General features: G+C 43.1%; 2 protein-coding genes across 25 annotated transcripts in view; one reads left to right on the forward strand and one right to left on the reverse strand.

The window, feature by feature from the left end:
- Positions 1-22,383, reverse strand: part of ST3GAL6 (ST3 beta-galactoside alpha-2,3-sialyltransferase 6) — a 72,578-nt gene that overhangs the window by 23,848 nt on the left and 26,347 nt on the right. For 2 of the 20 annotated variants that reach the window (XM_080565643.1, XM_080565639.1), the window contains exon 1: positions 15,867-16,217. Coding sequence is in view for 8 of the 20 variants with exons in the window: in XM_080565637.1 (XP_080421763.1) it covers positions 16,262-16,370 (109 nt within the window). In the remaining 12 variants the exon portion in view is untranslated. The other 18 variants (XM_080565634.1, XM_080565648.1, XM_080565641.1 and 15 more) reach the window with 17 other exon arrangements.
- Positions 16,304-22,383, forward strand: part of LOC308181997 (uncharacterized protein) — a 32,295-nt gene continuing 26,215 nt past the window's right edge. For 3 of the 5 annotated variants that reach the window (XM_080565943.1, XM_080565945.1, XM_080565941.1), the window contains exon 1: positions 16,316-16,436. Coding sequence is in view for 1 of the 5 variants with exons in the window: in XM_080565944.1 (XP_080422070.1) it covers positions 16,339-16,436 (98 nt within the window). In the remaining 4 variants the exon portion in view is untranslated. Of the gene's footprint in view, positions 16,437-18,623; positions 21,311-22,383 lie in introns of those variants that run through there. The other 2 variants (XM_080565944.1, XM_080565942.1) reach the window with 2 other exon arrangements.

The following is a 22,383-nucleotide window of genomic DNA, read 5'->3' on the forward strand; positions in this document are numbered from 1 at the left end:
TTTAAATATGCACTAAACAGCGTTAAGACAGATTGTATTTTGTACCTTCAGTTTTACTAAGTGATTTACAGCTTTATGCTAGTAACATCTCTGCACCATACTCTGTAGTAAAGGTCAGAAGACAACCACAGAGAGAGCTACATTTGGGTATTAAAAGTTAAGAAGCGAACTACTGCCGCTCACACAGATTCCAGCCTGAAGAAATACTTAACAGTGAACCATTTGTCACAATGAGTTGAGTGCAACAAACCAACCACTTCCTTATTTTTTATTTATTTCTATATCCTTCACAGAGATTTAATTGTAGGGTCAGGGATGGGGTTTTATGACAGCATCTACAAGTAACAAAGCCATGCAATGAGCAAGCTATAATCTATCAATCTTAAAAGTATATCCTCCAGGCTATCCTGCTTTCTTCTGGATGGATTAACCCACGGGAGGCAGCTATTGCAGTTTCAACCTTTTATCGCTCATTGGAAAGTAACACTGCCTCCCTTACTGCTCCAACTCTTTTGACTCTACTTGATAAGATGCAATTTTTTGAAAGTCATTCTCAACTTCTGGAGCAAACCATGACTTTTCACAATAATTCTGTCAAAATCTGTGTCTAAAAATACAAGAACATTACCAAAAAAAAAAAAATCACCTCTTGGGTTTAGTCAAGTGTCATAACAACAGCAACTGGTTCATTTACTTGAAAAAGATACTGTGCTCTTTGTTGTGGGGGTTTTTTTTTTCATTGTTGGTATTATCTCCTGCTTTGCAAATGATTGCTAAAATATACCACTAAATCAACTGTTTACATTTTACCTCCTAATTCAATCAATGCAAACATCAGTTAAATCAACAGCATTTAATGTAACAGCTCCTCAGAAAAAGTCATTAAATTAACAATCACCAATTTTGTTGACTTCAATGCAAATTAATAAATCTCCATCAACAGAGCCTTGCTGAGAAGTCAGACCAAGTTGCACACCAAAGATAAGGCAAAGCTACACATAAAGAGGCATAAGAACAAAGATATTGCTTATAACAGTATTATTCACGAATAGAAAGAAATCTGCTGCTTGCCCAGTATTTACAAAAACATTGTTAGAGCCTGCAAAAAATTAACAAAAGCAACATAAATCAACATGGTTCTTGAAATAAGATCATAAGGAATCCGTAACAACTTTCACTATCTTATGTAGGACATTCGGTCTGAAATACACATGAGAACGTAGCATCATTAAGGGCGTACCTAACTCAGCACTCAGGAAGAGAAGACAAAATGGTCTTTAATTATACAAGTGTCTTCTCACCATCCCATCCCCCAGTGCCTGGCTTCATTCAGGTCTTTGAAGAGAGAGTTCTGTAATCAAGACAGACCTTTTTTTTTTTAGTGAACCTGGTTTAGTAAATAGAACCATTGCCTTGTTTACGGAAGAAATTATGAGTGTATTTTTAATGGTGACAGCGTTTTCCATCTCTCCCTTCCTCTTCTTAAAATCAAGGAGTAAAAAAGTAAAAGTATAGAAAGTAAATCAAAGAAAAAACAAACATGTTTGATGCAAATAATGCACTAGAAAATTCCCATAATCAGAGACGCAAGAAAATAGGCAATTGGAAAGACACGGTTCAGATGTAAAATGACAGTCATTCCAGCTTACTTATCACAACACAAGACTCAGCATCTTGATTCAAGCTAATCAACCTAATTGACAGAGGTCATGGTGCCCATAGGTCAAGGTCAATCGGGGTTAACAAAACACAAAGGGCAAAGCTGGAACTCAACTATTCAATTCCCTCCGCTTTCTAAAAAGCTTCCAATGGCACACAGTACGAAAGAGGAGTGGAAGCCAGCATGCCAATGCCAGACGTTCACCATGTTCGCTGGTCAATTTTCTGAAAGTAAGCAACTGGATGCATTAGTCCTTTAAGAAAAAGTATCGCAGTCATTTCTGAATGGGAACCCGAACTAACACCTGCTGCTCAACTTCCCACCCCAGCCAAGGCGGAACTACGATCACAGAATTAGGCAGGACAGACTGTTACAGTAATAAGAGATCTGCAAGATAGCCTGTACCTCCTCAGGACAGGAGGGTCCTCCCCAGCTCCCACCAACCCACTAGAGGGATGCACTGGGTATATGACACATTAGCTGTATAAGCCTGGCGACTACTTTTTTCCTCCCCTTGGCAGAGATGGAGAACCAATGCTTTTGCCAACCACGCATCTTCACTTACACCAGTATTTATTCTGCTACTTCAGTTAAGTGCTGTATCTGATAGAAGCCTGTATCTCATAGACTGTACCTTTTAACTTACACATGCATACAGAATAAAAATAATCATGCAGGCAACTACAGCTGTCGGACTGGACAATCACATGATCATCTTTCTTCATAATGCTTGTAAGCCTTCCTTTTGTTTTCATGCTTAAAATTAGATTGTTAATAATACAGTGCAGGAAGTTTTGCATCTCTCCTACTTACTTGGAAAGCACCCTTGAGGATTAATAAAGTAAACCATTAATATTTAACTAGAAAGTGCTTACTACTAAATTAAATACTACTCATCTTAAAACAATCCTAGCTCCATACCTGGTCTTGTGACAGTTTAACTTCTTGCTGCTGCAGTTAACTGACAGCATGAAAATTTCAGCTCATTCAGGCCTTAAATTCCTAGCTCTTGTAGTTGTGGGGGAGGAAGGGAAGTGAGCTTGAAAATGTGCTTTGTGTGGACCTTGAAATTTAAAGGGACAGGGAGAAAAACTACTAAACAAGCTTAAAAAGAAATGTTAGGATTTAAGACAGTCAGCATTTTGTGGGAGTTTTTGTGATCACCAGTCCTGCAGAACTGCTTCTTTTTGGTCAAGGTGCATGCCTGGTGACACAGCTATGCGACAGAATGACAAGCTAGAGTTCTCATATCATTTTTCTCAAGTTAAGTTGCCAAAACGTGGGCATATTGTGATACACATATAGGTATTTCTGCTGCCAAATCTATATATTATTCACCATTAACTCTTCCAGTTCTTGCTCTAAACATGTGCAATACAGTTCATTGTTTCTTATTTTTCAGGAAAGAAATGCTGTAACAGACAATACAATAGCTCTGCAGTAGTCTTAAAGGTACTAAAGTGGCTGAGTCAGTCTAGTGCCTTCCCTTACACTCTTTTTAAAGGAAGTTTTTGATCATTTCTTTTCCATGTTAGTATTTCTAAGGACTTCTTTAGACAATAAGTTTAAACGAGGAAGGCAGATATATTGGATCATCCCAGCAAAGTGGCCCTGAATTAAAGCTACGTTTCTAAGTCTCTAGCAAAAGGGATTCAGTTTTGAAGTGCTAAGTTTAACAACATGTCAACTGGAAATTATTTGTTTCAAGCCTCCTCCCCACACAAAAATAAAGCAGTTATTTCTGCTCCTGAAGGTCTGCCTGCACAACCACGACGCCCTAAAATTAAGCTTTTTCTCTGTCAAAATGGCACTGGGGACTTGTACCATGATGTCACACGTAGGATCTTTACCAGCAGTTAAAGATTACTCCTGCACCTGAAGATAAGACATTTTCAGGCTCTATCTGCCCTATCATTTGATGGGTCTAAGAGGCAGAGACAGACACAGAAGAAAAGTGTTTGCTGACCCTGAAAACTAGAGCCTTCTTCCCCAACAACCCCATTTATTTCCATACAGCAACCTGATTAATTAAAAAAAAAAGTCATCTCCCAGAGACAGGAAGATTTCCAAAATTCCCCCTAACACCTCCCCTTCCTCCAACAACTGCAGAAAACTTGGGAAGTAGCAGCAAGACTGTCTTTATGTACCCAACTGCAGGCAATGGTGTCCAGCAGATTTAATAGCACAGCAGTGCTAACATTTAGTCTATTCAGTAGTTCAGTAGATTTAGTCAACCTTCGCCCTTTATCAGCTACTACTGCCAGAAACATAGCCTCTGCTGACATTAATCTACTGCGGAGAGGTGCAGACTAGAGCTGTATCCACCTTGGACCTTCTGCATGGCTGCACAGTGCTTTCAGGACAGGCCACAAGAGGTAATAGATTGCTTTTATGGCTTAAGTGCTTACCTCCCCCTCTTTCATCACCCCGCTAATGGTGAAATGTAAATGTACCATAAGAGACAGAAGGAAGTTTATCATTTTGTGGGCAATTCATGGTTATTTTATTCCATTTTTGCCTTTCAAATGTAGACACCGGTATTTTTGCTCCTCACCAAAGCAGCCTGCCAGCTGAATCAAGCAACAAGGAAAAGCAACTTCTGCTGTATTTTTCAGACAATTACCATTTCAGTTTGCTTCAGTCCAAAATCTTCAAGGAGATTTCTGCATCACTCTTGCTCATGTAATTCTCCAGTCCTACTTATAAGGCCAAAAACTCTTCCTAGGCAAACAGATCCTTCAGCTAAAATGTGCTAATAAAGTCTTCAGGTCCAGTCAACAACTCTTCTGTATTTTCACCCCAGTAATCTTAATTGACCTACATGAGACAGCTGATGGAAGAGGGAGGTTAGCCCCCTTCCAGGAGGCTGCAGGCAGGTCTAGGAAGGGGCATAGTTTATGTGCATAACAGGCAACACAGTGCCTGCACCACCCACAACCATTACCTCCAGCCCTGCTCACTCACCTTGTGCACTTTTAAATACAAGGAAGTTGTTCTGGAGGCTTGTTCTAGCTAGACCCAAACCCTTCAACATTTCAGGCAAGATCTGTAAAATATGAGTTTGTAGCCTCTCCCTCTCACACATGTAAGAGATAAGCCAGAAAAACATGCTATCAACACAGAGAGTCTGGGAAAAGCTGCCAAAAGCAATGCAGGTCCTGACTCACTCGGCCTTAGCACCATGCCCACGGTCTCCTGCTCCTCCCTCCTATTTATCAAGTGCGATACAGCCTGTTCAATGTCACCCCTTGTCCACTCCTCTTACCTCTACCTGCACACCCAGCAGCTTTTACACGTGCCCTGCAGTGGGGGCAGGAACAGAAAACAATGCACAGGAACAGGCCATAGAAAAAGGAAGTTATATTCACTCTTCAGACTGTTTCTCGGACAGCAAGAACACACCTGTACAGGACTACGGGCATTTATTACAAGCCTTTATAAACTTACTAAAACAGTCTGCTGCAATCCTGTGCTCAGCGCTACCACAATTATTGATGCACATTGTTTCATAGAGGTGTCACTTTTGGGTCTATCTATGTAGAATTCAGTATCACTTACACTGACACCAAATACTTTGCTCCACAGATGAAAAACAGCACTACAGATCATCAGCTGGGGTATCCTGCCAGGAAACCTGGATTTGCAAAATGCAACAAAGTACATGCATCAGGTACCACTGAAACAGCCCTCCAGTAGGTACAGTATTCAGTATAAAGGTCTGATGCTGAGTTAATTAGCCCTGCTGAGAGGCAGAACATGTCACCTCCAGCTTGAGGCGAGAGTAGGGGTGCTATGTCACCCTTGAGATCTGAGCTAATAGCTTGACTCAGATCAACACAGTGCAATGTGGATCCTTGGCTCCAGCATGCTCTGTAGTATGGTGTAGGCACAACTTAAACTGAAAGCATTAAGAGGAGATAGCTGGTTTGCCATTTTTATTTTTCCCCTCCAAGAAAACAATATTCCCTAATGTTCCAAAATGGCTTGGGGCTCATTCCACCAAATTACATACCTTTTGTAGTACAGTTAAACACTGCTAAATTGGGTTTAGAAGGCAGCCCTAGGTAGATCCACATCCAACTTGTGTTTTTAGAGGGGAATAAAAATAGTAACTACTGGATTCTTATCAAACTGGTGTTTTCTACATATCACAGATTTCACAAAACATTGCCTACAATCACAATCAAGGCCACAGTCTCAGCTTCTTGCTGATAGTTATACCTTGAAGTGACGACTAGCTGGAAGTAGCCAATTTCCACAAAGGTGCACAGACATTGGGAACAGACATTTTCATATGCTTTGCCTATCCTGTTCCTCCACAGGCCTCCCTCCAACACATTTTACTTTTATTTTCCTTTTAAATAAATTCCTCCTATGCATTTCAACACAGACCAGCACTTATTCCCACACCCAGCAACAGAGCTGCAGTGCAGTTACTCTGGGTTCCGTCAAAATCTAACTTAGGCATGCAAAGTCCAAAGCAGGTATAAGCTAAGCAGATAGTTCTGTTTCCTTGACTCCCAAAGCTTTAATCAAAACAAACACTACAAATTCAGCTCTAACTGCATCTAAAAACAAACAAATAACAACAACAACAAACACACCACCACCAAATTCAGTAAGACAGCCTTAACTGAAAGATTTCCTCCAGACCTGTTGTACTCTCCTGAATTAACATTTAAAGCTTTCGCCAGCCTAAGATGGACTCCTGTTTATATATTACACATCATAGGTGTCAGCAGACACCAACATGTGCACAATAGAACAAAACAGACAGAGAATGTGTGCTCTAAGTCCACGCAGGCTCCTCCCACATACTGTGGGGCCAACACTGTACCTTTTTAGCCCATGTTTCCCCTCTCCCTTCAGCCCCTCTTCCAGAAAGACTGGAATATAAACAAGCCTTGCAACATGTTCCGGGGGTCAGAGTTCAAGTCGTTTTCTCATACCTCGACATGGAAAACTGAGAAGGTTTCTGTCAACTTAAGGCAGCGGCTCCGCCTGAAGGAACAGAGCATCATAGTTTTGGGTTGTTTTGCTTCTCCAGTTTCTCTCAAACAAACAAGAAAGACACATACTACACAATGCTTGAGAAAACAGAAAACGATTAACAGATACACACCCCACTGCAGCATCACTTGCTCATTCACACCCACTGGTCTTTGTCCATGAATGCCTGCAGAGTCAGAGTCTCGAGGTCAAGCGAACAATCCTTCTTGGGTTTCCCAGAGAAAAGACATCAGAAGAGGTGGAAGAAAAAAAGGCTGGAAATAGCCAAATTAGTCACGTTTCAAAACAGTTTGGTTACGAACCATATCAGCTCACCTGATTTTTCCCAGAAACCATGATTAATTTAAATAAAGAAGGTCCAGCCAGAGACTTTTATCTCTATTATACGTGCACGTTCACCCACAGCCTTAAGTTCACTTTAAAACAAGGCACACTTTGTCTTATAATAACGCCTAGGATATCTAAAACATCCAGCTACAGCTGATTTGGAGTTCGTGATTTAACCTCAACTCTCACAAGAATGACTTGGAATTATGCAAGTAAATCTACCAGTCAGTTTGGGGAAGTTACATTATACAGGTTTGTGTGGATTAAGTGAGCCAGCAAATAGGTGAACTCATACACTTGTTCATAGGCGAACATACTCGTACCAGCACACAAAGCTGAACAGTTTAATTTTCATTGAAATAACACGCAAAGCGTGTCTGTAGTCAGAGCCCTAAGCATGCTACATTCACTAATTTTTGCTTTGTACATTCCAATCTTGCCCCAACTGCTTTAAAACGCACACACACACACACACCACATGCACACCCACTTACCAACACCAAAAACTAGCTGTTTGAGATGGCATTTACCCTTAAAAGCAGATTTGGCAAGTAAATCTTCCATGGTACACATGTGCCAACAGAGAGCTCAGAGATCCTCAGGAATGTAGCAAAACAAGTCAGTGAAAAGTGTAAAGCTAAATTAATTTAGAGGAGGGGGTGGAATGGAGATAAGTGGTGGCACTCAACCCATACTGCTGGCAAGTCTTGGAAGTTGGCAAGGACCCTGCCAACTTAGAAGTTGCAGGACACCAACAGTTTCAGCAACTTCTCTGTTAACATTAGTGCTCTTAACTCAGCACTGCGACAAATACATTCACATTGCCTCTGGGTCATGAAAGTTAATCACTGTACACACTTTAACAGGTAACTACTACAAGAAAGCTAAATCCAAACAGACATTGCAAAATTAGAAAAGCTCAAGTACTGTAAGTATTAAGTTTGTTTTCAAAAGCCTTCTTTACATGTAGTTTCATTCTCTTGGCACTAAAGCTCAAAAATATTATTTACAACAATGAAAAAAACATGATAAGAAATGCTCTAATGAGCAACTTCACAGCTGAGAATGCTTTGTGGGTGTAAAGTGTTTTTGAGCTAACAAAGAACTGTTGTACAGGTAGCAGAAGAGCCCCTAAAGGCTTTAGGTGCTTTGTTTCATTTCTTAAATATGTACACAGGAAAAACTACCGCATACAATATCCAAACGGTACTTGCCCTGAGGATTTCCAGAGCTAAGATACACCAAACAGTTGAAAGACACAGTACTGAAGAACATGTAACACAGAATGTAAAGTCCTACATTCTCTGAATAGGAAAAGCTGCCAGTAAGTTTACATCTCAGAATAAAATCCATTCACATCTTACTGCATTCTTTACTATTTAAGTAAATAATTTTTTAATTGTTTTTGTTGGGTTTTGTTGTTGTTGTTGTTTGTTTTATGTTTTGGTGTTTTTTTTGTAAGCTAACGAGCTTCCAAAGAAGATGTAGCTCTATCTGAGTTGGGAGTATCATTAGTTGTGTGTTTCCTGAGACAAAACTGAAATCAAAATCACAGTGAAGAAAAGAGGGCAAAGGTGCAGGCTAAAAGACACAAAACCAGAACTGGAATTCACAGCACAACTGTGTTAGTTGTTATACAGGAATTCCGTTCCTTATGGAATAGTTTGCATAAGTTCATTTACACATTTCTGTCAGAACTACAACGATACAGAGCTATAAAGTGACACCACAAGAGCCCTTACTGCAGTGCTAACTTTCAGGGGCATTTAGCCTATACTGAAATTCATTGCCCTGAATTATGCACCTTAGTTTCCCCAGCTATACATAAGGAAAGCTAATTATGTCTGATGGTAATCTTCAATTGCCATCTGTCTGACAGGAAAGCTGCCTAAATTAGTCACTAGGGAATGCTGGGAAAGCTTAAATGTTTTTCTCTGTGCTACACAGAGATTCTTCTCTTCCCATTTCAGGCTTTCAGACCTCAAACCTCACCAAAGGTTAACACCACCCACTTCCCCCCCAAAACTGAGAACTGATGTATCACTGTTTGGGATGTTTGTTTTTGAAGAGAGTCACCCCTACAGCTGCAGGAAGTCGGAGGTGCATTTCACCCTACCCATACGCTCCTTTATGTCCTCACAGCCCTCCCGCGGAGGCTGTCCCACAGTGGCCAAAACACCGAGCCCCCACCAAGAGCGACGAAGTGTGAGCTGGGGGCCAGAGGGTAGTGCTCCTGGCGGGGGCTGGCTGCAGACACACAGCCCCATCCTCCATACAGCTCAGTCCTTCACAGAGCTTCATCTGCTGCAAATCATAAATCATCCATTCCTGGCATCACTTTGACTTGTTACTTTCTCAGCCAGGTCTGGTTTGTTGCAGGTGAAGCTGTGTCTATTTTTGCCATTTGATTCTTAGTTTCAACAGTGGTTAAACATGAAAAAAAAAAAAAAAACCACCATGAACATAAGTTTCCTCAGGAGTTTCCTGTGTTTTTATACACATTAGCTGTTCTCCCCTGCCTGATCTTTGCGAAGCATCGTATATGCCCAGGGCTGTATGTGCACCGTGTCTCTTACTGAAGATAAGAGAGTAACAGGTGAGCCCTGAGACAACAAATGGCTCACCTTCCTGAGTCACAGCAGGGTGACGGACTTCTTTTGCAGCACAGATCTGCTCCCCTATAACCAAACTGTCTGCACTGCTGCAGGGATATAACGAAGCCTGATGTTTGCTTCAGCATAAAACTGGAAGTTCTCTAGAGCAAGGCATGCTGCAAGCAGGACCCACTGGCATCTTTTCCTTGCTACCCTGAGCACACCAAATCCAGCCCAGCCTCCAGCACCACCACATCCTATTAGATGGCTATTCAATGCAGCAAACGATGCAGAGCGTCATTAGAGCATGAAATGCAGTAAAAGGCTCTTTGTTCTGTTATATTGCACATGTTTTGAGCATGAAGTGAAATCTATGCAATCGTACACTGTACGTACATATGTGCCTGCCCTTTCTTTCCTTCCCTATACAACTCTTGAACCCCTTTGGCTAATTTTAGTCAAATCTGACAGGAGATTAAGAGCTCAATGTATTTGAGACCTCTGCAAGTTTTGCAAAAATAAGTAGGCAGTCAGGTAGAAAAAAATGAACTTATGGGTTTTTTTTCCCATTAAACATCAGAAAGTCTACATGCAGAAAGCCATCAGAAACTCAGCTTCATTATTTCTGCTTGTCACATAATTGCATTGCAGATATACTATAACAGCCTCTGGCCATTAAAAAATTGCTAAAATTTTGAAAAGCCTTGCACAAACATATAAATGTCCAAATTTCCTAAACTCTGTTGCCTGAAGTTAAACCTTTTAAATGTTTAAATATTTAAAATATCCTTTTCAGCCACTTAATAAGTAGCATTAGCTGACTTCAGTCACCCAACTTTAAAAAAAAAAAAAAAACAAAACTTGACACTAACAAGTATTTGTAAGAAAACCTCACTGGGAAATCTGAAGAATAAGACCCACGTTCAATTTCACTTCACTGCTTTTTCCAAAAAAAGCTCTCAACAACACTCTAAATTAGAAATCTTTAAAATAATAGAAAACCATCTAAAAACTGATGTCCCTAGCTGAAAACAAACTACAGCATGCCATTAGCACACAAGGAATGAAAATAGATATTTAATTTAAATTGCTCCAATTAAGATGAAGTAACAGTAATTTCTTAATATGTTTTGCAAGAATAAGTCAATCTTAAGAAACTGTACAAATGGTATTTACACTGACCAGTATTTTAACCATTTGGCTAGTCAGAATCCAGTCTACACACCTAGCCTGTGCTGCTCAGCTCATGCTGAGGAGCACACACGATAATGGCCCTGCTAAGCCACACTGATGTCCATCTAGCCCACTAGTCTGTCTCCAGCAACAACGGGAGATGCTACTTAGGGAGAGCACACAGTGGACACTTTGTGGTTGATTTCCCTTGTACACACACAGCATCAAAAATTGTTCAGTAGAGGAGCTGGAGGATACATCCCTGCCTGCTTGTTTTAGTATTCTTTTATGGACCTGCCAACATCTAAGCTTGGGAATCGGGGCAGGGAAAGGAGAGGATGCTCACAAAAGGAGACTGAAGCAGTACTGCTACATCAGAGCTGCTGAACCACGTGGCACTTCACTACTGACACAGTCCTGAGTCCCTCTGTAAACTGGGGATTAAAATTGCCATGGGCAGTCATAAAATTGGTGGAGGTGGGTGGGAAGAAAAGCCCTTTACAGCCTTCCAGGTTCCCAGCTGAGGCAAGTAACTGTCACCATGTCTCATTAAGTATTGAGAAACACTTGGACAAGCAGAGCTAGCTGTAGTTTTTTTTTTTTTCCCCTTAACTGTTTCCAGTGGAAAACTGCCTTTTCCCAGCTAACTGAATGAGAAAACAGTAAATTGCCTATGCACAGGGCATGATCAAGACTAGCTACCACATGCTAGCAAGCCTTGTACACATTCACCAATATGGACAAATCCTAACTTGCTCTGGCGCTTCATCAGTTGGATTTAATATTATGCCTCCATTTAATCTTGTGCAAATTTTACGTTCAAACAAACCCTACAGGGTATCTCCCATCTACGCTACTAACCCTGCTCCTGGTCTCAGCTCTACACATTGACTTCAGACTACCTGAAGCCCTGCGAAGATCAAGGTGATAGTGTTTCCAGGGTGCTCAGACATGACATTGGTGGAGGATGTAGACAAGCAGGTTCAAGAACTTCAGAGAAACAGGAAATACCTATTTTGACTGGAAAAAGATGAATAAATTTGTGGTTTCATTCAGCAACAGCAGTTCTTAAGTGGCCAAGCACCTTCCCTTTTCTCATTGCAGGGAAAAAAACCACAAGTTCCTTCTCTGCAGTGCCCCTTGCTTTGTACTAGGGTGCTTGCATGCCCCTTTCCCTAAAGGGATCATTTCCCCCACAAGTCACCAACTGCCAGTGCAACACAGAACAGCAAAATGTGGGGGAGCTATGTAAGTCAACATTTACGTTGGAAAAGAGAAAAAAAAAGACGATGGCAGAAACACAACATTAATACCTTTCTTACCCTGGAAAAGGGACTCCTCCTCCCCTACCCCACACATGATATTCCACACACACAAGCACATACACTTTGTATTTGCTGTTAAATGGCCATTAGGTATGAATATTTCCGCTGCCTACCTCTCCTAGCACTCTGGTTAAGCCAGTGACGTGCCCCTCACGCCATTCTCATTTCACTTCTGGCCACAGGATCCTGAAAGCAGTAGCGAAAAAAAGAAGCACCGCTGTGCTTGGGAAGCTTCAGTATAACAAAGAGCTTTTCTGAGCTCTGCAGCAGCTGATCTTTATTTTAGCATTTCCATCTTGTACTCTCAAGGCAGAGAAACTGTTGTTTTAAAAGTGAGTTGAAGAGCCTGTGGAAATCTAAGACTGTTAGCCACCCACTTCACAAATACAGCTTTCTGCTGGCTTGTGGCCCAAAAGAAAGCAGTATTTCTGCTAAGGAAATGGAAATTTGCACTGTGAATCAACAGATGTTAAGAAGAGCTTCACTGATTAAGTCAGAACTTCATTTCACTCCTTTTTGGTCTTAAAAACCAGTCCCTGCATTACTCTATTCCTGCTCTTCTAACAGGAGGCAGGATCAGCTTTGTGGCTTCCCAAGTTTTCCAGCCTTCCCTTCCCAGCAAGGGCAAGTGGGGGCTATTCACGTTTTTGCCTTGCTCCTCCTGGCTCCCCACGGATGCAGGAATGTAAAGAATAGCTCCAGCACAATGCGCTCCAGTTTTACTGCTGCTGCTGGGGCTGGGAGTGGAAGCAACGCAAACAGTTACACACAGACTTTGGGCATTATCCAGAGGACACTTAAAAATACAGCATTGCAACAGAGCGAGCGAGAAGGGTCTTCCTGTTGAGATATCAAGGTTTCAATTTTGCCCTTAAGAATAAATAACGACTTTCTTCTGAACACTGAGGAGCTACCCCACCCTAACAAAATGAATTTTAAAGAGGATAAGATATTTTAAGACAATGCATACATCTGCATTACTGCAAGGTATTTTGACCAGTTTGCACCTATATTTATTCAATGAGGTTTTCAAAAGATGCTGATACTTCAAGCAAGACCTATGTTCCTATTTTTAACAGCACACACTAGCTAGCGCTGCCTGTCACTTTTCAGCTTCTCAGTTAGAACTTTTCAGCTGCTGATAGCAACAATTAGAAGACTGAATTGCAAAGTGAAAGCAGATTAATTTCGATATGCTACTAACAGATGATTTTCAGAGGCAACAACAGCTTGCACATCACATTTTCCTTACAACCGGAACATCTATCATGAAAAGCTAAGATTTTATGATCTTCCGTAGGATAAAAGATGAAGAGTTAGCATTTAAAGAAGTTCACACACCAAAGGAGAAAAAAAGTAAAAACAAAAAGTTCTATTGTAATTTCCCCTGAAGACTACAAATAGGTAGAGAATTAGTCATACGTAAGATTGCAAAATTGGAAGCAGAAAAAAAGCGGATTAATGGGGAAGTTGAAGGTTTTGCGTTGGTTTTTTTTTTTGTTCTGCTACCAAGCTCTTGTCCTTTTAAGTAAAGACAGCAGAAAATAGAAACTCTGAAAAAGACCAAAAACCCCTCTACACTGTTACCCCATAAATTGATTTCCCAGTATTCTTTACCAGTTTCTCTGTAAGTCTAGCAAAGATGAACGTAACTCAAATGAATAACAAATGAGTTTTACAAGCTTAAAAAATTAAACTTCTCTTAAAAAACACGGTGTATATTTCAACTTGTTTAGTTAAATCTTTGTAAGCGTCTGTAAGAAAAGATGTCTGAAGTAGTATTTCAAGCGAGCTTGAGCCTGTTCCTAAAATGCCCTTAACTACAGAGCCGCAGTAAAGTATCTCGCTATACATTCACACACAGTATGAACAAACTTTTATACGTAAAATAACCTGAATCTTAAGACACAAAGATGAACAAAACAACATTCTGTGCTACAAGCTATATTGGGGAAAATAAATTTTTTCCTTACAGATGCCTTTGAGACAATGGTGTGGACTACCTCATGGACACTCATGGCGGTCTTCAAGTTACATCTTTAAATGACCCACCTGGTTGTGGCCTCTTCCAGGCCAAAATACTTGAACCTGAACACCTGGCAGCACACAAAGCTACATGCAAGAAGTGGACAGCCACATCTCAGCCAAGGCAGGCTTGAGATAGTTCTTGTAAGCCTGTCTTGGGAGGACAGATCAAACCTTTACTGAGACACACTAACCACGGTGTATCCAGAAACAACAAAAATGAGCCCAGGACAAGAATATTAATAACACAAAGAAACTATCATAAAAAAAAAAAAAGCTATTCCCACTCCCTGCCATCTTCCATCCAAAAACAGCCACACAAAGAAGAACACAATCTTTTTGCTTTCAAAAAGCAAAAATCTTCAAAAGCAAAATCTTTTAAAACCATCTCTGCCTGTAACTTTTCAAACTTCTGAAAAGAAAGCGGACAAGAAGCACCTCGAGGACTTGCTGCTGTGAATGAGATCATTCACTATGTCGGCTGCTGCATTTCCCTTCTCTGTGAGGCAACACCCATACGTAATTTCTGAAGCCTTTATCTAACAGAGCACAAGATACACATCAAACTCATGTCTCGCCAACCACCTTGTCGAGCCAAACATCATAACTCACCTATTCCCCTACACCTTTACAACCTAGTACTCGTGCAGTTGAGATCTCTCTGACAGCTTTCAGGCCTCACTGCCCTGCCTACACACTCCGCAGCCGCTCCCACGGACAATTCCCCACCAGGCAACTGCCTACCTAAAGCAGCTTTCCTCCTGCCTTCAGCACAGGGGTATTTGGACACTAAGAGTCTCAGTGGATAATTCAGGCATCCCATCGGCAGAAGTTGTCTCATATGGCCAGGAAGACCCTCAGGGAGACCATGGGACCTATCCACCCTTAATACTGCCACTTTAATAAAGAGCCATAAGCTTGAAGAGTGGCTTAACCTGTCTCTGCTTCAGCTCAGCAGACAGACAGACATGCCGAAGACTCAGGTACTGCATCAAGCCAGAAAGGAAGGTCCATAGATTTATTTCACATAGCTGGGAAGAAAAACAAGGTTATCACTGGTGCAATCTTATGTACAAGCAGAAAGGTATTTTTCTGTCAAAAATATCACTTCTACAACCTAATCAGATGGGAATATTTCCTTGGTCTGAAATGGGTCCACAAGAAGTCCCACTCATACACATTTCCTCTTTCTTCAAGCCCTCCCTGAATTTAGCTTTTAAAATTTAGGAGTGACAACTCTAGCACACTGGCATTCTCCACACTAGGAATTATATGCTTTTCTGCATAACAATTTGTATACAGTTTAGCTGTAAGAGAATTGTCAGGTTACACCAAGTAATCTCATCCCACTACAAAGTTCGCCCTTTCTGAATACTTTCGTAGCCACGCTGTATCTACAAATAGCTTGGCATGAAGTGGGTAAAGAAGAGAGGGAAAAAACAAACGAAGAAACAGAGTTTCAAACGGGCAACGCGAGCTCAACATCTACATAACACAGATAGCTCTCACTGCCTTTGCTGAGCTTCGGTTCCGGGAACAGTTCCCGTTCCCCTCAGTGGGGATCCTAACTCGAGAAAGGACGGCAGAACAGATCTCACAGTTTGCAATAACTGGAACACCAGCTCCGCTGTAGAATAATATTCCAGAGGCTTTAGCAAGCAGACAGCACAAAACTTGCAGGCTTTGCCCTCCCTGCCCCCCGCACAGACCGCCTGTACCTACCGGCTTTGCCTAGCTCCGGGCACAACCTACCTAGAAATCCCTCGTTTCTCCCTCTAGGCCCGCAGCCCTTCCGAGAGCCGCTTTCCTCCTCCCGGTACCCCCGCGGGAAGCGAGCACGTCCCTGCAGCCCCGCAGCCCGGCGGGATTACCGGCCCGGAGCGGCTCAGCAGCAGCAGCTCCAGCTCCTCTCCCTCCTCGCTTTCCACTCGGGGGCAGCCTCCCCCGGCTCCCCCCGCCGCTGCCCGTTAGCCGTGCGCTCGGCCACCCGCGAGGGGGGCCCCGGGGCCGGGCCGGGCCGCGCTCCGCCCGCTTCCCCCCCTCCGCAGCGGGGCTGCCCCGGGCCGGCGGCTCCCCCACCCCGCCGCCGCTGCAGGGGGGGAGCGCGCAGGAAGCCCGGGGCGCGCACCCGAGGCGGAGGCGCGCACCCGCGGGGCCGGCTCTGCTTTGAAGGAGGCTTGTTAGAGGCAGGCTCCGTCCCTCTGGAAGCGCGTGTGATTCCTTGATGGCTCCGGACAGCCAGCTCCGCCTGTGCATGTGTGGTCTCTTGCACGGAACGGTCGCTGCTGCCGTCAGCACGTACCTGAAGGAGGCTTTAAAACCGTAAGCACGCGTCCCCCGTGCATGAGCTTAGCTGGAAGTTTTCCCAAGCGAAATAACGCAGGAGAGGGGCGAGGCGATGTCCCACGTCTTTCTGATGGGAAAAAATGGGAACGAGCATGTCCTGCGTGCCAAGTCCTGTGGGTTCGGGCACCAGCCATGAAGTCCTCTCAGCCCATGCAGCAGTTTGCAAAGGCAGCTATGCTTTATACAGCAAATGTATTCACTTACCAGTTGTCGACAGGGTGGAGTTTTTATTTTTGAATCTTCTCACTGATAAAACTGCAGATAGAACAGAAGAGCTTCTGTAGCTTCTTATATCGTAGGGCTATTCAGGCTCCTGGTAGATTCAAGCCTTATTTCCATATGGTCTTGTTTATGGTGAGGATGAAGAGGAGAGCTGGGTTCAGTGGAGCCCCATCTGCAAGAGAAAATGTGAAAGGAAGCATGCTGCGTACTTAGGCAGATGTTACTTGGCTCAAGTCAACTGAACCTCCTCCTCAGTCTATATTAAAGCCTTCCCGGGGGAGCAGAGACTCTTGTGAAGGAAGATACCGCGCAGCGCCATCTCCCCGCCATGTCCTCCCTCACCACTTCCAGCTGGAAGCGCAGCGCCTGCTCCTCCTTCCTGCCCCCAGCCAGCAACTTGTCACCCTCTGGCAGTTAACAGCTGAGAAAAACCCATTGCTAGCTTGGGGAAAAAGAGGAGGCAAGGCAACTGGTTAAAAAATTAAATTACACTAAAAAAAAACAAAAAGCCCAGCAAGGTGAAAGCCACAGGTGTGGGACTGTCCCAGTGCAAGCACCTGCCTCCAGTGATTCCCCCCAACAAGCCCAGCTGAGAGGCAGCCAGCGGGGCAGGATCTGTCCTGGCGAAGATCTGCTGCCGGAGGCACAGGGAGGCCACACCCTGTGTCACCAGCCCTGGGAAGAGCCATGGGGTTCCTGGAAAACACCCCCTTGCCGCAGCACCCAACTGCGCGGGGCAGAGCGTTGCTATTGGAAAAGGAAATTAATAGCTCTGCCAGTGACAAAGGAGATGCAAAAAAAAAAAACAACAAAAAAAAACAAACCTACCACTTGGTTTGAAATCGGACACTGCACATGCATCAGCGCTGCATTTTGTCCAGGGACTGTATCATATTAATAGGCTAACTGTCCTTTCCTGCTTCCAACATTACGATTCTCAGTGTTCCTAATCTGAAGTTTTTCTATACGGTGTTTAAGGGAGCTTGCAGTCCGTGTTAGCACTGGATCAGAACAATGCTTCCTTTACTGGAAGTGCAGCTTCTGGTTGTGTATTTTTAGGTGGCTACCACTGTCACTACTGTGGTCAGCCTCAAAAAGTACAGGGAACGACTCCACCAGCAGCAATTTTATACAGCCTATATGTACATATAATAATATCACAGCTTAAAAGCTGGGAAATTTTGTCTGTTCTTAAGGGACTATCCCAGTCTGTAGCCAACCATGGTGGTTTTCAATGTGTTCTGGGCTGCGAACCAAAGTTCAGCCCTTTGTAATCTGTCTTGCCTTGAGCTGAAAATACCTTCATACTTTTGCCCCTTTCTCCCAAGAAGTTCCTCAGGTCTTCACCCTTCACATCCCAGCCTTTACAAAACCAAGCTGCTTCAAAGTACATAGTTAAAATATCTGCCTCCCAAAATTAGTTTACTAATGCTGCTATTATCTTTCTCGTATCACCTCTCATCTCTTCTGTCCTTATCCTTCAATTCACCTCAGTATTATAAGCACAAAAACAATTCAAAAATTATTAAGATCATGCAACAAAGGAGTCAGAAGTTAGGAAATAGCTGATTGGTTATGTGACTCTGCTTCAATCCCCTTGCATTTATGCTTCATGCAGTCTTACCTTATGCACGCCCAGTGTTATATTGTTTTAGCTTTGCTTTATTTTTGCGAGGCCCCTCCTTTGTTTAGGACACAGGATGGACTTACTCTAGGGATGTGCCAGATTTTTGCAGTACAAGATGCTGGGACAATTCACTGCGGGGGCGCATAGGAAACCTTGAGGAAACAGATCCTATTCCTGTCTCTGTTCCAGACAGGATGTGTATACTGCAGCTGCATCTTTTGCGCGTGAGTTCATGGGCGTGAGCTAATTTCACACTGCCTAACTTGGGTGTTGATAACAGTATAGCATGGATCTCTGGGCCGGCTGACAAAACACAGGGGTGAAGAACATGAACGTGCTTTTAGCAGGGCTGAGCCACTGGCTCGGAGGCCACTTCAAGTTGCCGTTGCCTCTGAAGTGAGTTAGATATATACAATGTTCCTACCGCGATACTCTCTGATGACTTAGAGGAAGTCATTTGACTTCACACCTGGCTGTAAGTTATGTGCTTGTCAATTTTCCAGGAGTCTTGCACAACTCATCTAACTCTAGGAAGAGCCAAGCATTCCCATTTGTATCAGAAGTCCACAGGATATAGAGAGCTCTAAGGAGAAGACCTGTTGCTGACAGTTTGATTCCCCTGCATTAAGGCTGTGTGTGTATGTAATAAATAAAAAGAAATGCATATAAGACATCTGAAAACACTTCTATCTGGAAAAAAAAAATGCAAAAGCCCAAAATCTAGCTGCATTGGTCAAATAATGTAATAATGCAGTTACTTAATAGTTCTTTCATTTCGGTTTCTTTTGGCAACTGCAACTATCTAAGGGCAGCAACAGAATGAAAGCTGGTGTTTGTTGTCTAACTAAAGTCAAGGATTCAAATGCCAAGTTGAACAACGAATGTGGTGAAAAATAAATAAGTGCATTTAGTTCTTAGTCTTTTTCAAAATGATCTGCACAACCAAGAAGTTAATAACTGATCTGTAACACTGGCACGTTTATTTGGCAGAAAGTATAAGGATCACTTCTCTGGGATATATTCCATTGCACACAAACAGTATCAGCAATGATTTGACAACAATGAATAGCCTTCGAAATGCTTTGGAAAAGGATGACTAGCAGGAAGTCAAATGAATGCTCCCGCAAGCAAAAACAATGCATGTCACCAAAAAGTCAACAATTTTTTTTGCCATTTCAGTTCAAAATCAACTCTCCTGAGACACAAATCTCTCCCCGAACCAAACATAAAAGCTACAGAAACCTCTAAATGCAAAGCAATAGCTAAAACAAATCTACATAGAATGGAGTCATATTTAAGGTCTTGAGGAAAATACATACCTCCTGAGTCACTACTAAACTGAGAAAAAGTTACACCCAGACTCTACCCCAGTTTGTAACATGAGAGAAAAACAAAACAAAACAAAAATACAGAGAATTGAAGGGAAACCTGTTGAACATGGGAAAAACAAAACTGTGGAGAGTACAGAATAAACAGAATGGAAAGTTGTAGCATCATGAAAGCGATTTCCTCCCCTGCAATCTAGAAAGCAAGATGATTTTGGTAATCTGGCTCTGTGCATGCAATGCTCCACACAATCTACCATACACCTCTGATCCTAGCATTAAAATGCAATTGAACTGTCCCGTTTGTTAATGACTTTAAGAGATGAATGCATTTATAGAAGTACAGACTGTCGCAACATCCCTGCTCCACTCATTTTCTAGCTTTACAGCCCACCTACTGTATGATACTGATCTCCTTTGCATTGCACCATCATAACAGCCCTGAGCTGAGTCCCATACATGCCCAAATCTGTTACAGAGCTCCAAAACCTGGCTCAGTACAACTCTGTTGTAGAGTTTCTCTCAGTTCCCCCACCCCAAATGCCAGGGGACTGATAACTACTGCACTGACGCCACAAGCTGTGGCAAGCACTCATCCTCATGCAGCTTCTTTGGTCACTGATTTGTGGCCCTGTGATATTTCTGCCACAGACTCTTTGCAAGGAGACAACTTGATAAAGCCTGCCACAGGAGGTCTGAAAAAAAAAAAAATCTGGGCAGTTTTTGTAGGAATTCCCATCAGAATCCACAGCATTAGCCATGAGTTCACAAGACCTGACCCCCACCTAGTCTGAGGTCATTTTTCAAGGCTTGTTCAACCAAAGACCTGCATTAGGCTGTGACTGCTCACATGGTCCACAGGGACAGTTTTTTTCTGGGAAGTTCACAGAATGCTTTATCCTGGGCTGTGCAGTGCTCCTGCACTCCATCTAGGAGACAGGATACAAGCAAACAAAACATAAACCAGCAAGAAACATTGTGGAGGCAAGCCAGGTGGGCTGTGACAATCTCCCTGTCAGCCAGTTCAATGCAATCTGAAGTGCTGAGCACATGAGCAAGCCCGACTGGCCCAGCAAAATGAAGCCCTCAAGGCATAACTCTATGCACAAGAGCATTTGCAAAACCCTTAAAGAAAGACATTATCCAATAAGCACTAACCATCCTTGTGCTTCACTGGGTGTGCACAGAGGAAGAAATAGGTGAAACACCCACTTGAAGAGGAGAAAAACAGGAAGAAGGAGAAAGGGCTTACAAAATCATGAAGAATGCATCCTGAGCAGCTACTCATTTTCACCAGGTCAAGAACAACATCAAAAAACAGATCTCTCCTCCATTTGTTATCTTATTTCCATTAAAATACACTGTCACAGAGAACTCAGGATAAGTTTCACACTCATCCATCCTTCCGTGTTGCCAACACACTAGCATGACTTCACCTCTGTGTGCATCCAAGGCTAACCCAAACGGAAGCTTCACAGCACTGACAGCAGCCCTTCCCTTACGGACAGAGGACAAGGGCTGACGTTCCCTTCGCTGGCAGGAGGCAGACCTCGCAAGATCCAGCTCTCCCATACATCTGACAGGGACGCGGCAGTCACCTTCCCTCCCTGTAAAACTCGCAGGCACACAGTGGGCTGCTGTTCACGGAGGATGCCAGCCATGGCATCTGGCATGGGGTAAGACCTGGAGAAGGAGAGAAGTGAGGCTGGGCACAGGAGGGAGTACTCAGCCGAGGGGGTGGCAGGGCAGTGGGAGACCTTCATTTGCAGTCTGCTGCTAGGGCACAGCCCTGGTGCCAAATGCAGCTGGGCTCTGAGCTCAGAGGGAGCGAGAAGTCCTTGTGCCTGTGCCTCTGGGTCCCTACCCACTCGGTCTCATGTGCTTGGCTCGCTGATATAAGATGCTTTTGGAAGATGAAATATATGGCCTTTTATGATGGCCCTGTCATTTCTACAGTACCATGCCAGGTTTCATTGTTCCTTGTCTGCTGTTTCAAGAAGAGAATAGCATGTGAGATGCCCTTCCCACTGTAAGCACAGCTTAATGTTCAGTTTCCTTCTTCATGAGTTTTAAGAAGACCTCCCTGTTTGTTCCTTTGGCTCTTCACTGCACAGCCTATCATTCTGGTCTCCAGACCACCAGGTTTCTGTCCTGTGTTGTTCTGGCTTCACCTGTTTAGCCCACTCGTTACTGCAAGCACTAAGGCAGCTACTGCAGCTCTTGTATATGAGATATCCCGTCTTCACACTTTCAGCCTTTTTCTTTAACCAGACCAGATTTCTTAACCAGTGTGCAAGAGCTAAAAACCTGGGAACAGGTGCATGTTTTTCCTCCAAGTACTCTTCAGATTGGGCTTATGCTTGAAAATATGATGTAGCAATTCAGGACAAGAGACGGGGATATAAAAATGATACAAATAGCTACAGACCCCAAGAAGAAAGAGGCTCAGAAGGCTAGGGAAGCCAGTATAAATCAAGTAAGGTACGGCAGAAGCTGCTAGAAGCCTTGTAGTATGTGAACAGCAGCCAAATTTCGATGAGAGAAGGACAGGGGCTGAGAAGGAGAAGAGAGCTTTTAATATTTCTTAAGAGCTCAAGCTGCACTCAAAGTCGTGGATGTAGGTACAACAACTGGGAAAATTTGAAATGCAGTTCTTCCCATGACTGAATTAGCTTACAGATTCTGCCAGGTAATGACTATTGCTACGGGCTGAAAGGTCTCCACTTGCAACAGGTCAGACGACTCCAGT

The sequence above is a fragment of the Anser brachyrhynchus genome, assembly GCF_964034855.1.
Source record: "Anser brachyrhynchus genome assembly, chromosome: 1".
In the NCBI taxonomy this organism is placed as follows: Eukaryota; Metazoa; Chordata; class Aves; order Anseriformes; family Anatidae; genus Anser; species Anser brachyrhynchus.